The sequence below is a fragment of the Grammomys surdaster genome, unplaced genomic scaffold, assembly GCF_004785775.1.
Source record: "Grammomys surdaster isolate TR1022 unplaced genomic scaffold, NIH_TR_1.0 367, whole genome shotgun sequence".
In the NCBI taxonomy this organism is placed as follows: Eukaryota; Metazoa; Chordata; class Mammalia; order Rodentia; family Muridae; genus Grammomys; species Grammomys surdaster.
Genome location: NW_021604786.1, coordinates 3,584,442 through 3,598,942, shown reverse-complemented (window position 1 = coordinate 3,598,942; position 14,501 = coordinate 3,584,442). Strand labels below are relative to the sequence as shown.

Genomic DNA, 14,501 nt, shown 5'->3' with positions numbered 1-14,501 from the left:
TATGTACACATGTACCCAACACATGAATTCATACACACACACACAGGCACGCACACATGCACACACACCCATTATGGGCAGTAAATGTATTATTACCACTCTCCCAAAACATGCCTACCACCCAGTGGGTCCAGTGTGCCCATGAACACTCTCAGAAGGCACTAGTTCTTCTTGAACAGCTGGCGTCATTTTGCAGGTCAATCCAATGCCAAATTGGTAACAAATTGGAGACAAAAGATCCCCCACGTAATTGGTGATAATGTGACATAGCCATGGGCACAGACGATCTGGACTTTCTCTGGTGGCTCCTGCTGCTTCTGCTGTACCACACCCCTGATCCCCACTCTCTCTGTTAGAATCATTTCCATCTAAGTGGTAACTTTAATTCCTGTGCATGCCCAATAACTAAGGGATGTATATGGTGGGCCTTCAGTAAACACTTGGCAGGTGAATGAATCGAGAGCTTCCCGTGCACCCATAGGACTGTTTAACATATGGCTGGATAGCATGTCCCGTTGATGGGCATGTGGCTGAGTGGCATGTCCCATTGATGGGGACCTGGCTGAGTGGCATGTCCCATTGATGGGGACCTGGCTGAGTGGCATGTCCCATTGATGGGCACGTGGCTGAGTGGCATGTCCTGTTGATGGACGTGGCTGTCCCATTCTCATCTTCCAAGCCATGGGAAAAAAAAAGCCTGTAAGAAAATTGGCCTTCTAGGTCCAAGTAAATTACATTTCGAATGGACGGTTCCCAGTCATATTCTCCTTGATTTTTAAATTTATGTATTATTGCGGGTGCTGTGGCACACGTGTGGCATTCAAAGGACAACCTTCAGGAGTTGACTTCTATCCTTCCCCTGTGAGCTTCCGGCCTCAGACTCGGGTTCATCAGTGAACGCCTTTACCTGCTGAGCCATGTCATGGGAATCAGTAACATTCTCAAAAGATCTTTGCCAATTAAACACTCACCTGGGATGGACAGGACACACACATCTTCTTACCAAGTTCTGATTCTTCAAAACAGGGTCTTTGGAGTCGACAAAATGAGTCATTGGTTAAAGCCACTTGTTGCTAAGCCTGATGACCTGAGTTTGATTCCCCAAGGCCCACATGGTGGAAAGAGAGAACCAACTCCCACGGTGGCTCTCTGGGCTCCCCATGTGTTCATACACATATATGCATCTAAATAATGTAATTAAAAACTTACCTCCCCATCCAACAAGACTTTTTTAGATTTAAGTTTGTTTTGTTTTGTGTGTGTGTGTGTGTGTGTGGCATGTGAGTGCTCACAGAGGCTAGATGAGCATGTCAGATCCCCCAGACCCAGAGTTACAGGTAGTTGTGAGCTGCCCAACATGACTGTTAGGAACTGGACTGGGACCCTCTGGAAGAGCAGAAAACACCTTTAACCACCGAGCCATCTCTCCAGCCCCACCCCAGATTCTTACTAAGGCTTCTGGGTTTCCAGTTTTGGATAGCAAGTTTTGCCATGACCCAAAGCTATGGGTGCCCTCCACTGCTCCCCACCAAGATCTCAGTGTCAGAAGACGTTTGTCCCTCCAAGTAGAATTTATTAGTAGATTTGCAGTATCTTTGCAAAGTTTGGTATTTTATGATCCTAGTAGTTTTCTCTACATTAAAAAATATATTTGGGCTAGAGAGATGGCTCAGCGGTTAAGAGCACTGACTGCTCGTCCAGAGGTCCTGAGTTCAATTCCCAGCAACCACATGGTGGCTCACAACCATCTGTAATGGGATCTCATGTCCTCTTCTGGTGTGTCTGAAGACAGCTACAGTGTACTCATATACATTAATAAATAATTTTTTTTTTGGTTTTTTTTCGAGACAGGGTTTCTCTGTATAGCCCGGGCTGTCCTGGAACTCTCTGTAGACCAGGCTGGCCTCGAACTCAGAGATCCGCCTGCCTCTGCCTCCCAAGTTCTGGGATTAAAGGCGTGCACCACCACCTCCCGGCTTAATAAATAATATTAAAACATTTTTATTTTTATATATTATATATAATCTATATATTTATATTAATATAATTAATATATGTTATATTTCTAGGTACAAGTACTTATGTTTTATGTATAATATATATTTATATATACCATAACTATTAAGAAGAAAGACATCTGATTAGATTGGGATCTATTAAGTTAAACAAGACACCTGTTAGATTGGGCGTTTAACAAGACACAAATGACAAATATCATGTGATCTCCCATGAATGAGAGGAAACAAAGTTGTCTCATTCATATTGAGGATTGACTGACAGAGAGTAGGGGAGCGGTGGGGAGAATAGGGAGAGGTGAGCATTGCATCAAAGTTACAGTAGACAGGAGGAAAGAATTCTTCTGTGATACCACTGTAAAGTGGGTGACTGCAGATGACACAGTATACTGTACATTTCAGAAAACTACACACGAGCTGAAAAGTCTCATGGTTCTTCATAAGTATGTTCAATTTGCATGTTTTATTTTGTTTTTTTTATTTTTTAAACATTTATTTATTTTATGTATGTGAGACACACCAGAAGAGGGCATCAGATCCCATTACAGATGGTTGTGAGCCACCATGTGGTTGCTGGGAATTGAACTCAGAACCTCTGGAAGAGCAGCCAGTGCTCTTAACTGCTGAGTTATCTTTCTAGCTGTCAAAGTGCTTGATGGGTATGCATGAAGCCCTGGGTTCAAGCCTCTACACCCCATAAAACTAGACATGGTGGCATGGTGCAGGCTTGTAATCTCAGAGGATCAGAAGCTCAGCTTCATCCTCGGCTGTATACCAAGTCTAAAGCCAGCCTGGGCTACATGAGACCTTGTGTCAATGAATAGGTTTTAAAACTGTTTCAAACCCCAGTAGGTATCAGGGTACTCTGTGCAAAGACACACGCTCACAGCTTCTCACCCTTCCTGTCTTCTAGAACTCGACAGCCCAGAAGAGTTGGGCACAAAACGCATCTGCAGAATCATCACGAAGGACTTCCCCCAGTATTTTGCCGTGGTTTCCCGGATTAAGCAGGAAAGCAACCAGATTGGTCCTGAAGGCGGGATTCTGAGCAGCACCACCGTCCCCCTTGTCCAGGCGTCTTTCCCAGAGGGTGCCTTAACCAAAAGGATCCGTGTGGGTCTCCAGGTACTGATCCTGCAGCATGTACTTTCCAAGTTCCCTGCGCGTGTAGACAACCCACAAGCAGAACATCTCTCTCTCTGGAAATATCGTGGTCATCCATCCTCAGCGATCTTGATAATTAGGCTGTTTGAGGGGGTTTAACTTATCTCAAATGGAAAGCATTCCATGTACAGTCAGCTTACTGACCTGTGAAACGGAGTTCTGTTTTAACATCTTCTGTTTAAAAGTCTCAGTTGGGGCTAGGGAAGTGGCTCGTTGAGTAAACACTTTCTGGGCGAGCATGAAAACTGTTGCGTTTGATCCCCTGCTCCCGTTCTAAAAAACTCGAGGTGTGGTGGCGTGCCCTGGGTATGGGGGAAGAGGGAACACAGGAGGAGCCCAGGCAGTCTTGACAAACTGACAGCACCAGATTCCATGAAAGACCTCTCAGAAAAGAAGGCCGAGAACACTCAGGGAAGACTCTTGAGGAGCTCTGGCCTCTGCATCCAAGTACATACAGAGCACACACAGGCATAGCCTCTGTTGGTTTTGTTTTAGAGGATACCCCTTGTCATCATGGGTCCTTGGTCTCTGTGTACAGGGCAGCATACGGGAGTTTGGTCTATCACATGCCACTTCTACCCAGAAACCTGCAAGCATTCACATTAGGGTTTAAGTACTTCATTTAAGTACTTCATAAATGCTGGACTTTGTCCAAACCGGTTGGGACGTGTTTGAGTTTAAAGAGCTGACTGGAAATCTTGGCAAAAATAGTCTTTCTCAAATTCACTCATTTCAGTTAGTTTACTCTTTGACGATTCCCCCCCCCCCCGTTATTTAATCGGTAAAACTGAAAGTGATGAAATGATCATCTTATCGTTGTTATGATAAGATGTTAATATCGTAATTAAAATACAGTAACTAAAAAGTTGATCTCAACATCTGCTTTTCTTTGTGAGGCTGGAATATCATTTCAAGGATTGGGGGTGGGGGATATTGTCGGCGGTTGGTAAAACACTCTGAGATGCAAAACCCTATGTCAGTGAGGGTCCCTTCAGCTGTCTCCTCTGTTTAGCCGCTATCCCAGACTCTCAAGACACTCAATGGAGCCGGGCGGTGGTGGCACACGCCTTTAATCCCAGCACTTGGGAGGCGGATTTCTGAGTTCGAGGGCAGCCTGGTCTACAGAGTGAGTTCCAGGACAGCCAGGGCTACACAGAGAAACCCTGTCTTGAAAAACCAAAAAAAAAAAAAAAAAAAAAAAGACACTCAATAGAATTGGTTGGGCCTGTTGACTAGAATCCATACCTTCCGGATTATATATTGGCCCTTACCTCTGAGTGTCTTACTTTTCATTTATTTGTTTATTTTTGTACAAGGTGATTTTGTGAGTCTTTGTGGTACATCCTGCACAGGGTTAACATATACTGAGATGTCTTAGGGTTTTACTGCTGGGAACAGACACCATGACCAAGGCAGCTCTTATAAAGACAACATTTCATTGGGGCTGGCTTACAGGTTCAGAGGTTCAGTCCAGTATCATAAAGGCAGGAACACGGCAGCATCCAGTCTGGGATGGTGCAGGCAGAGCTGAGAGTTCTATATCTTCATCTGAAGGCTGCTAATAACTTCCAGGCAGCTAGGATGAGGGTCTTAAAGCCCACACCCACAGTGACACACCCACTCCAACAAGGCCACACGTCCAAATAGTGCCACTCTCTGGGTCAAGCATAAACAAACTATGACACGAGGTCTCTCTGCTTTCCTTCTCTCTGCTCTGGGGTTTGGCTCCCTCTCCTTCCAGCAAGATAGTAGGATCCATTCCCCTGAGGAAACCATTCCCGAGCTCCCCTGACTTTTCATTTCCCTGCCTTCCTGTAACAGTGAGAAAAATGCGTAAAAACAGACATGGATTTTTCTCATCAAGTGTCCTCCCACCTTTCTAGATTAAAAACTACATCTTCCGAATAAAAATTAAAATGAAATAATAATAATAAAGTCTACATTTATTTAAGGTATTTTATTTTTCCTTTTGTCTATAGGCTCAGCCCGTGCCAGAGGAAACTGTGAAAAAAATCCTTGGAAACAAAGCAACATTTAGCCCAATTGTCACGGTGGAGCCGAGGAGGAGGAAATTCCATAAGCCGATCACCATGACCATTCCGGTGCCCCCACCCTCGGGAGAAGGCGTGTCCAACGGGTACAAGGGGGATACCACGCCCAACCTGCGGCTCCTCTGCAGCATCACAGGTCTGGTTCCTTCCCTGAGGCGACTCCTGTCTGTCTGCCCTGACTCTGCAGAGATACAAAGAGGAGAGGACGAGGAAGAAGTCCAGTAATTTCTTCCGTCCTCTCCTTGCTTATCCAGGGAAGGATTTCCGTTAGGAACCGGGCTCCTGGTATAGAAGCTCAGGGCTGTTTCCTGACATTAGTGTAGGAGCAGCCCACCCCTTTTAGTATCATTGAGGTGGTGTCAACTCAACTGGAGTGCTCAGGGGAATTTCTTGGCACCCATGACAGAGGTAATTGGTCCAACAGCTGCCTTTGGATAGGGAAATGAACGTGCTTTGGTGGAAGATCCTCCGGGGTCTGAACGATTGGGAAGGGTTCAGGATGGATACCTTTGGTGTCTCCCAGATGTGCTCACCAGTGCCACACAGTATGCTGAGTGGGCAGGCCTTAGAACACATTTTCTGTGGAGTAACTGGAATCCAGACCTCATGGGCCAGCACGTAAAGGCCCTTTCGGACAAGTCTGAGAAATCTGAGTTCATTATCCAGAACCCACATAGTAGAACTGAGTCCAACAAGTTCTGACCTGCGTACATACACACACACACACACATACACCACAACATACATACAACATACATACAAATGCAAAGTAGAACTTTAGAATGCAGACTTCCCTGGTTGGTCACTGAGCTCGAGTCAAAGATGAACAAAGTTTTTATCTTACCGGACTCCCTCTTTGATGTCCAGTTCCTCCATCGATCCTAGAAAAGTGGTATTGCAGCCAGAGACAAAATGAGTGGTTTCTTAAACTTGATGATTTCCTACCTCACAACAGAGAGAGAGAGAGAGAGAGAGAGAGAGAGAGAGAGAGAGAGAGAGAGAGAGAGAGAGAGAGAGAGAGAGAACGATTTCCAAGACTGAGGGGATGGCTCAGTCGCTGAAGGACATGCTATATAACATGCTCCCCACCCCCCACTTGTCTGTAATTCCAGCACTGGGGAGTCAGGGTGAAAGGCAGGGAGATCTCTGAGATCACTGATGGACCATTAAATAAATGTAGCCTAGTTGAATCGGTGAACTCCTGATTCAGGGGTAGACATTGTTCAAAAAACTAATGTAAACAATGAAGCAAGACACCCTGTGTCTACCTCTGGCTTCTGGAGTGCTTAGGAAAATTTCTTGGCAACCATGACAGAGGTAAGTTGATCCAAAAGTTGCCTTTGGATCACACTCACATCCATATGCATACATGCACGCGCGCGCGCGCGCACACACACACACACACACCTACACCTGAAGCTATTAAATCTTTACAGTGACACACTGTAATGGTGATACACTTAACAAATTACACGACATTCCAAGCCATCCCTTGTGATCCCAACAAAGAGAAAACAATACATGTATTTGTGAATTCCAATGAAACCCCAAATGGCAGGCGAGGGTATGGCAGAGTGCAGAGACAGCCTCCTTCTCCACACTGCAGAACCACCGTTAGCGCTGTAGCTGGCCAGTTACCAGCTGCCAGAAGAGCAGCCTGGTGATGGGCAGTTAGTCTGCAGGGAGCAGCTTTATGATAAAGTCACCCTGTCTGTGTTGTTCCCAGGAGGCACCTCTCCGGCTCAATGGGAAGACATCACAGGAACAACCCCTCTAACGTTCATAAAGGATTGTGTGTCCTTCACAACCAACGTTTCAGCCAGGTATGGAAGTGGCAGTTCCAGGAGCACTATGGAATTCATTTTCTCTCCTTTTGGAAGTAAAAAAATGTTGTTATATATGTATGTATGTATGTATATATATATATACACACACATATATCATTTATACATCATATAAATAATTATATATAATTATATATCATATATCAACATAGATATAATTTAAACTTTTATATATTTAAAATATTTTATCTTATCTATTTTTTATATAAATATTATATATATTTAATACATATTTTTTAATTTATGGGAGAGGATAAAAGATCCTTAATGTTTATTTAGAAAAATTATTATTGAGGAATATACTGCCTTTTGCTTGATACAGAGCAAATATCTTTGCCATTTAAATGAGCGAGTTTGTAACACTCAATTTAGGCTCCATTAGACACTGATGTTTTTCATCTTATTCGGTGATTTGCTTATTTTTTGATGTTGGGGATAAACACGCTAAAAAACCATTTGTTCTACCGGGGGATCACATCCCCAGCCCCTGATACTCTTCACTGTAAGATCTTTTGGGTTTATTTTTTTACTTTTGTCATTGTTGGGTTTTTGTTTTGTTTGTTTTTCATTTTCACACTTGGTGTGTTGTTTTATCTTTCTCAGATTCTGGCTGGCGGACTGCCATCAGGTGTTAGAAACTGTAGGGCTAGCCTCCCAGCTGTACAGAGAGTTGATATGCGTCCCCTACATGGCCAAGTTTGTTGTTTTTGCCAAAACAAACGACCCTGTGGAATCCTCCCTGAGGTGCTTCTGTATGACGGACGACAGGGTGGACAAAACCCTGGAACAGCAGGAGAATTTCGAGGAAGTTGCCAGAAGCAAAGACATTGAGGTAACCTGGGCTACAAGAATGAGCATCTGTCAGTGCATTCCCCAGAGACAGGCTGATCTGGGGGCTGCAGCAGCACACACTGTACGGAATATCATAGACATTTGTGTTTTATCTTAAGACTTTGAAATGGGTTCATCCTCAAACTATTTAAAAGCTTTGGCTTCACCTCAGCTGATTAGGATATAGTCGTAGTCCATCTAGACTACTCTCCACTGTCCTGTGGCTATTTGAATGTTTTTATTTTTTTGGTCACTTTCCCCACACGGGACCATGATTTTCCTTTTCCAATCCCAGAGATCATGTGAGTATTGGACAGCCAAAAAAGAAAGGTCTCAGTCTAATGTAAGGAAGTATTGTCAGGCATTTTCTCTGACATGCTCAGAAACTGCTGGAAGAGAAACATAATCCTGTTGTTAACATGTTTGTAATAATAGCTTCTAATTATGGCTGTCAGATTCTAAGCATTCAGTTGTATTTTCATTGCAAACAACCCCACAGATGTAACTTTCTCATAATGATATGTCAGACATATCAATGCTATTTGATTTAAAACTCTCAAAATTTTTCTAGGTCAAGTTAACATTAAATTGTGTGTTTCTTTTACTCTGGAAGGTTCTGGAAGGAAAGCCCATCTACGTTGATTGCTACGGAAACCTGGCCCCTCTGACCAAAGGAGGACAGCAGCTTGTTTTTAACTTTTATTCTTTCAAAGAGAATAGACTGCCATTTTCCATCAAGGTAAATCATCTTTAACATAGACTTTGTGTGTTTGTTTTTTAAAAGTCCCAAGAGAATCAACTTTTTTTAAAAAAATGATATATTAAGTTTGAATTATCCCACCAAATATGACTTAGAGAACAAGGTCATATTCTGTTCTAATTCCAACAGGGTGAATTTTCAAGCTAGTGAAACTTTATCATTGGTAAAGGAACATTCATATATATATGAATATAAATATATACACACACACACACGTATTGTTTAATTTTAAGGAAATGGAACCCAGCATAGTAGTATATGCCTTTCATCCCAACACTCTAGGAAGCAGAGACAGATAGGTCTTCGTGAGTTTGATACCAGCCTGCTCTACATAGTGAGTTCCGGGCCAATCCAAGTCTATATAGTGAGACCCTGTCTCAAAATATAGTAATTATTTTTAGGGAAGTGTTTATAAACTAAAACAACCCAGAGCAGGATGGGCTGACCACATCTAGTTACCTTGGATTTCTCGGGAGGTCCTCTTCCCCATCTTTTGCTGTTCAGTGTTTCAAACACTGAAGCTCTGAGAAATTAAATTGGTAGGAACACAGAAAATGCACATTGCCCAGAATGGCTTGTCACATGAGACAAGGCGAGTGACCATCCTATTGGTTAAATCCAGAATGGCTTATCACGTGAAACAAGGCTAGTGGCCATCCTATTGTTTAAGCCAGGAATGGCTTGTCACATGAGACAGCGAGTGGCCATCCTATTGGTTAAATCCATGCTTGTCACGTGAGACAAGGCTAGTGGCCATCCTATTGGTTAGGCCAGGAATGGCTTGTCACATGAGACAGTGAGTAGCCATCCTATTGGTTAAGCCAGGAGCTGAGCCTGGGTTCATCCTGGGTTACCATCTTTCCCCTCTATGAGTGCTTAATAAAACAAACCCTTGCACGGGCGAGAACCAGTCTCTTTCTTGTGTAATCATCAGTCATCCAAATCTTTTTAGATTAGAGACACCAGCCAAGAGCCCTGCGGCCGTCTGTCTTTCCTGAAGGAGCCGAAGACAACAAAGGGATTACCCCAAACGGCTGTTTGCAACTTAAATATTACTCTGCCGGCGCATAAAAAGGTATCTTTTAAAACTGGTTTCTTTCCACTTTCCCCCACCCCTGGTCTCGGGGCAGTGGGCCCTTGGTATGTAATTAAGGAATGCTCTGTGACACGCCAAAAGCCCCCGAAACTCGAGTCATGTTAGTCTCTGTGTGTAGTTGACGTCCTGTTGCTACGGTGTCCTGTTCCTACGAGTCTGTCTGATGGCATCCTCTGTGGATTGCTTCCGCTGGTAGTCCATAGATCTTTATGCTTCCGAATGATTGTCACGCATTAATCTGCCTTGGGTGTGTGGTCCGCGATGCTGTTTTTATTGGTTCTCTTGCTTTGCTTTGCTCTCTAAATCAGCTTGCGTTGTGTGCTCCTACTCAGTCCTTCTCATATCCTGACACTGTTTTCCCTGCTGTCCATTATAATATTCCTTGTCTCTGCAATGCATCTTGGGACCAAAAGGAGACAGAGTCAGATCAAGATGATGAGGTAATATGAACACTTCTGCTCTTATTCTATCCAAGGTAGACTAGATATTGGATATACGTGGAAAAGCTTGCAGCAGGCTCAGGTGTGGGAACAGCCTAAATGATCTTGTGCATCCTAGCCGATCCTGAGGTAGAGTTAGCTCTCTTTAACGTGGCTCACTCTTCCTGGCCGTGCATGTAGGGGTGCTTCAGCGCATTCTGCAAAAACAATTGCCAGTGAAAAGATCTGGAGCCGCTCAAGCATTTTTAAACGTGACAGGTCGCCATGCACTAACTTAAGTTCCCCAGGCGTATTTTACTACCCACTGCCACCTGGCTAACTGTTATGCTGTCACTTGTAACTCAAGACTTTGGTTATCTCGTATGGAATTGTGTTGTAGGAATCAACTGTGTTTTATGTATGTAAAAATATTTTCTAACCAACTGTGAATAGACATGTTGCCAGTCCAGCTAAAGGATTTATCTTGGCCATTTAAAAAAAAAAAGATTTTCTTTTTTAAACTATGTGTATATGTGTTTATGTGTGGGTGTGTGTACACGAGTGCAGTACTTGTGGAAGCCAGGAGAGGACATCACACACACACACACACACACACACACACACACACACACACGAGATTGTAAGCTGGTTGATGTGGGTACTGGGACCTAAACTCAGGTCCTTTGCAAGATCAAGATCAAACCTCTGCCCCATGTACCTAGCCCTGTCTTGGTCATTTTTTTCTTAAAGAACCATTGTTCAGTTTTACAGGTTTTTCCCTGTTATCTCTCCATATTCTTGTAAGCTTTGTGATAACTGGATTTTTAAAAGCCCACATGCCATTAACAGCAGCTCAAGTCTCACAACGGCCAGCAAGGCCGTCCACCTGTTTTGAGCCTCTCACCTCTGCTGCGTGCCTGTCACCAGTACCCTCAATGGCTATCGGAATGATGCTTTCTGTACCTCGTAGTGAGCGTGCTCTGTGATATGTGTGTGTGCTTTCAAGATAACGAATGGGGGGAGGCTGAAGGGAGGCACTCACCGCTCACCCCCTGTAGTCCTCTGGAGTCGCTGTGTGGGTGTGCCTTTACCTGCTGAGGCCCAGTCATATGGTTGAGAGTTCAGAGTGGGGTAGAATCCCAAGGGGAAATAGAGTGTCTAAGGCTGGACAAGACATGACCGTCCTATCCAGTGAAATGTTTCAGGACATAAAGGTGTCATGGAGAAGGTGGAAACAGTGTCCTCTCTTCTTTTTCAGGCTGAGAAAGCAGACAGACGTCAGAGCTTTGCATCGCTAGCTTTACGTAAGCGCTACAGCTACTTGACTGAGCCCAGCATGAGTGAGTTTCCTGACACGTCCACTAATCTATGTTGATTTTTTAGAAGAAGAGACATTTTTTCTATACATGCTAAATTCTGGTGTCCTTTGGAAAAACAGATACCCTGAACCAATTGCCTACAGAGAAATTTCATAAGCCTATTATGAAATTTAATGTTGCCATGTATCATAGGTACAAATCTCCCAGGTCAAAGCTACAAGTGATTTCTGTTCTTGAAGTCAGTCACGAACTCTTTTATTTATAAATGGTTTTGTCTTATATATTTTTCCCCTTTGAAAGCCTTGATTGGACTTGGTGATTGTTAATATGCTCAGAGATAAATACCGGTGTTCTTTGAATGTGTGCTCAAAAGGGAAGGTGTGTATTTACTTCTGTATATTTGTGGTGGCACAGGCGATGGCTAGGTTACTTTGTCATCTGTTGTCTTACTAGAACTAGACCTTGGTGCTTTTCCTTCTGTAAGGCTCACATTCTATCTTCTGAGGGTAATACTAGTTAATGGCTTTCTGCCTCACCTCCCATCTCTCCTGCCAAAACAATCTTATTTCTAAGGCTGTTATTGAACTAGCCTGGGAGAGCTCTTTGGTCCTAGTGGTTGAGTTTACTCATAACTGGCTCGTAACTGGCTGGTAAAGCGGTTATAAGTCGATTTTGGTCACATTGTCTTTCTCTACTGTTTCCTCTCTTGTGGTCGCAGTGTGCCATTCATGGTCACCACATTGAGATGAAAATAGTTTGTCATTGGTCACTGACTCGTAGATATTCACACATTCCCAGAGGCTCAGGGATGGGACAGTGAGTCATAATGTTGGCTTCTCCCTCCTCTCCTGGGTCATGTGGGCCAGCATATGTATGACACAGCAGGAAATGGCTCCACTGCATGTCACAGTGCACTTGACTCTTAAGTCCGTTAGGGAAGTTTTTGTATTCAGATTCAAACCATGGAATAGAAGAGAAATGTAGATAGAAAGCCTGTCATTTTCTTGAATGTTCCCTCGGACCTGAGTTTTCTATACCAGTAGACACAGCCCTATTCTTCCAGAAGCAGCTGTTGGAAGCTAATTCTTGTGACAGAGAACAGGGAAGTGGAGGCTGCCCGTAGCTAGTTGGTTTCTCAGTCAAGTCAATTGGGTTGTAGTTTTTCTTTTGAGACCCTCACAAGATAGTCGTTGGAAGTCCCTAGGGTGGCATTCTTGGCTTTGGACAGGCTTGGTGAGCAGACTACATTAGGTCAGAAGCAGGCAGTTTTCCCTAACTCTGTCCCCAAGGTGTCAGTTGTTTGGGACACCTGAAATATAAGCCCCAGTGTGTCCTGGGTGAGTTTTCCTTGCACACACGCAAATGTTGCTGTCTGGCTTGTATCCGCTAGGTCTGTGCAGCCTGTCTTTGACTTTTGGCAGAAGGAAAGGGTTTTGGACTTGGTTTGCCTTTTGTCTGTTTTATGACAGGGAACATGGAGAAATGGAACAGAAGAATGAGAAAGGACTAAGAGAAAGAGAAAGGGAAAGGTCCCAGCCCAGCCCCTGAAGGTGTTAAATTCTGAATTACACCTTCCCCATCCTTCTGCCCCAGGTGTTGTTAACTGCCGGACCAACCAGAATTGGCCATGCTCACAGAGGATGTCATGAAGTGTGTGTCACTAAAACATAAAATGTATGGCCACATGGTCATTTGGTGGCTCCTTTCAAAGTTATAAACTACAGAGTTACTTCAGAAGGACTTCTCATCAAGGCCTGCAGAAATGGCCCAGTGATTACTGCTCTTGCAGTGGGCCCGAGTTCAGGTCCGGGCACTCGCGTCAGACAGCTCACCATAGCCCATAACCCCAGCTCCAGAGGGATCTAGCATCCTCTTCTGGCCTTTACAATACCTGCACTCAGGTCATCGGCGCACAGGGATCACCGAGCCACGTGTCTCCAGTCTGACCTTTCCCACGGGTCAAGCATTAGGATGTTGGTACTAATGGCCAGGCAGGGTTGTGCCCTGTGAGGTTCCATTTTAGTGAGGGATGAAGGAAGTTCTCATGTCCTCAGCATGCCCCACTGTCATGGTAAACAGTTGCCTTTTAGGAACAAGTCTGTACTCATCTCTAGCACTGGGACATTAGTTAGCCCTTGGCAGGCATTGCAAACCTGTAACTGCATTGGCTTTATTTATTAGAAATGGCTACGCTTGCATGTGTAGTGCCCAGGGGATGCCCACCTCATGTGTGGGTTTCTTGCCTGTTGCGGGAAGAATGTTGGCATATGTTGGTATTATCAGGTTCGTTTTTCCGAGGCTGTTGTAGCATTTATGAATGAGTAATTACAAATTCGTAATGAGCATCATGAATATTCTAGAGCGGCACCAGGATTGGTACCTTTGCATTTGGTAAACATGTTATGTTTGTATCTTAGGGCACTGTAGGTACTTGTGATATATGGGGTCTTCAAAAAATATTTACGCTTTTCAGATTCTGCCCCATGATACCTTTTGAGAGTCAACCATATTACAGGGGTAAAAGTATAAATTATGTCCTCCTTATAATGAGGCAAGCTCCAGGTATAGAGTCTTTCATAGATCTCTTTAATAATGTATCACACCATTGCCTAAAATCTCAAAAGGTACCAAGACTTCACATCCCATGGAAAAAGTGTACTCTTCTTTCCAAATGTTCTTGAGAAAGTATTTTCGGACATTATATATACTGTGCATAATAAAAACTGCTTTAAACTGTATCACCTTCCTGGCTTGTTTGCCACGATGAACCGCGCATGATCAAATGTTTTCAGTTGCTTTGCTTGCTCTGGTAACCATGAACCGTATTTTTCTGTTTTTCCTGCCCCCCCCCTTTTTTGTGTGTGTACGTACACATGCATTTTAAATATCATTTCATACCACATTCCCCCCCCCCATCAAAAGGAATCGACTGCATGGGAAGGAGAATCGATGCAAACGTTCCTTTTTCATTGTTTTAAGTTTGTGGTTGACAGCTCGGACTC

The 14,501-nt window shown here is 43.8% G+C and overlaps 1 protein-coding gene across 3 annotated transcripts in view; it reads left to right on the top strand.

Annotated features, from left to right (window-relative positions):
• Positions 1–14,501, top strand: part of Ank3 (ankyrin 3) — a 316,865-nt gene that overhangs the window by 264,387 nt on the left and 37,977 nt on the right. For 2 of the 3 annotated variants that reach the window (XM_028780244.1, XM_028780243.1), the window contains exons 7-13: positions 2,929–3,140; positions 5,159–5,366; positions 6,957–7,053; positions 7,678–7,906; positions 8,519–8,644; positions 9,618–9,740; positions 11,439–11,520. In XM_028780244.1, the coding sequence (XP_028636077.1) occupies positions 2,929–3,140; positions 5,159–5,366; positions 6,957–7,053; positions 7,678–7,906; positions 8,519–8,644; positions 9,618–9,740; positions 11,439–11,520 (1,077 nt within the window). Of the gene's footprint in view, positions 1–2,928; positions 3,141–5,158; positions 5,367–6,956; positions 7,054–7,677; positions 7,907–8,518; positions 8,645–9,617; positions 9,741–10,174; positions 10,202–11,438; positions 11,521–14,501 lie in introns of all 3 variants that reach the window. The other variant, XM_028780242.1, reaches the window with a different exon arrangement.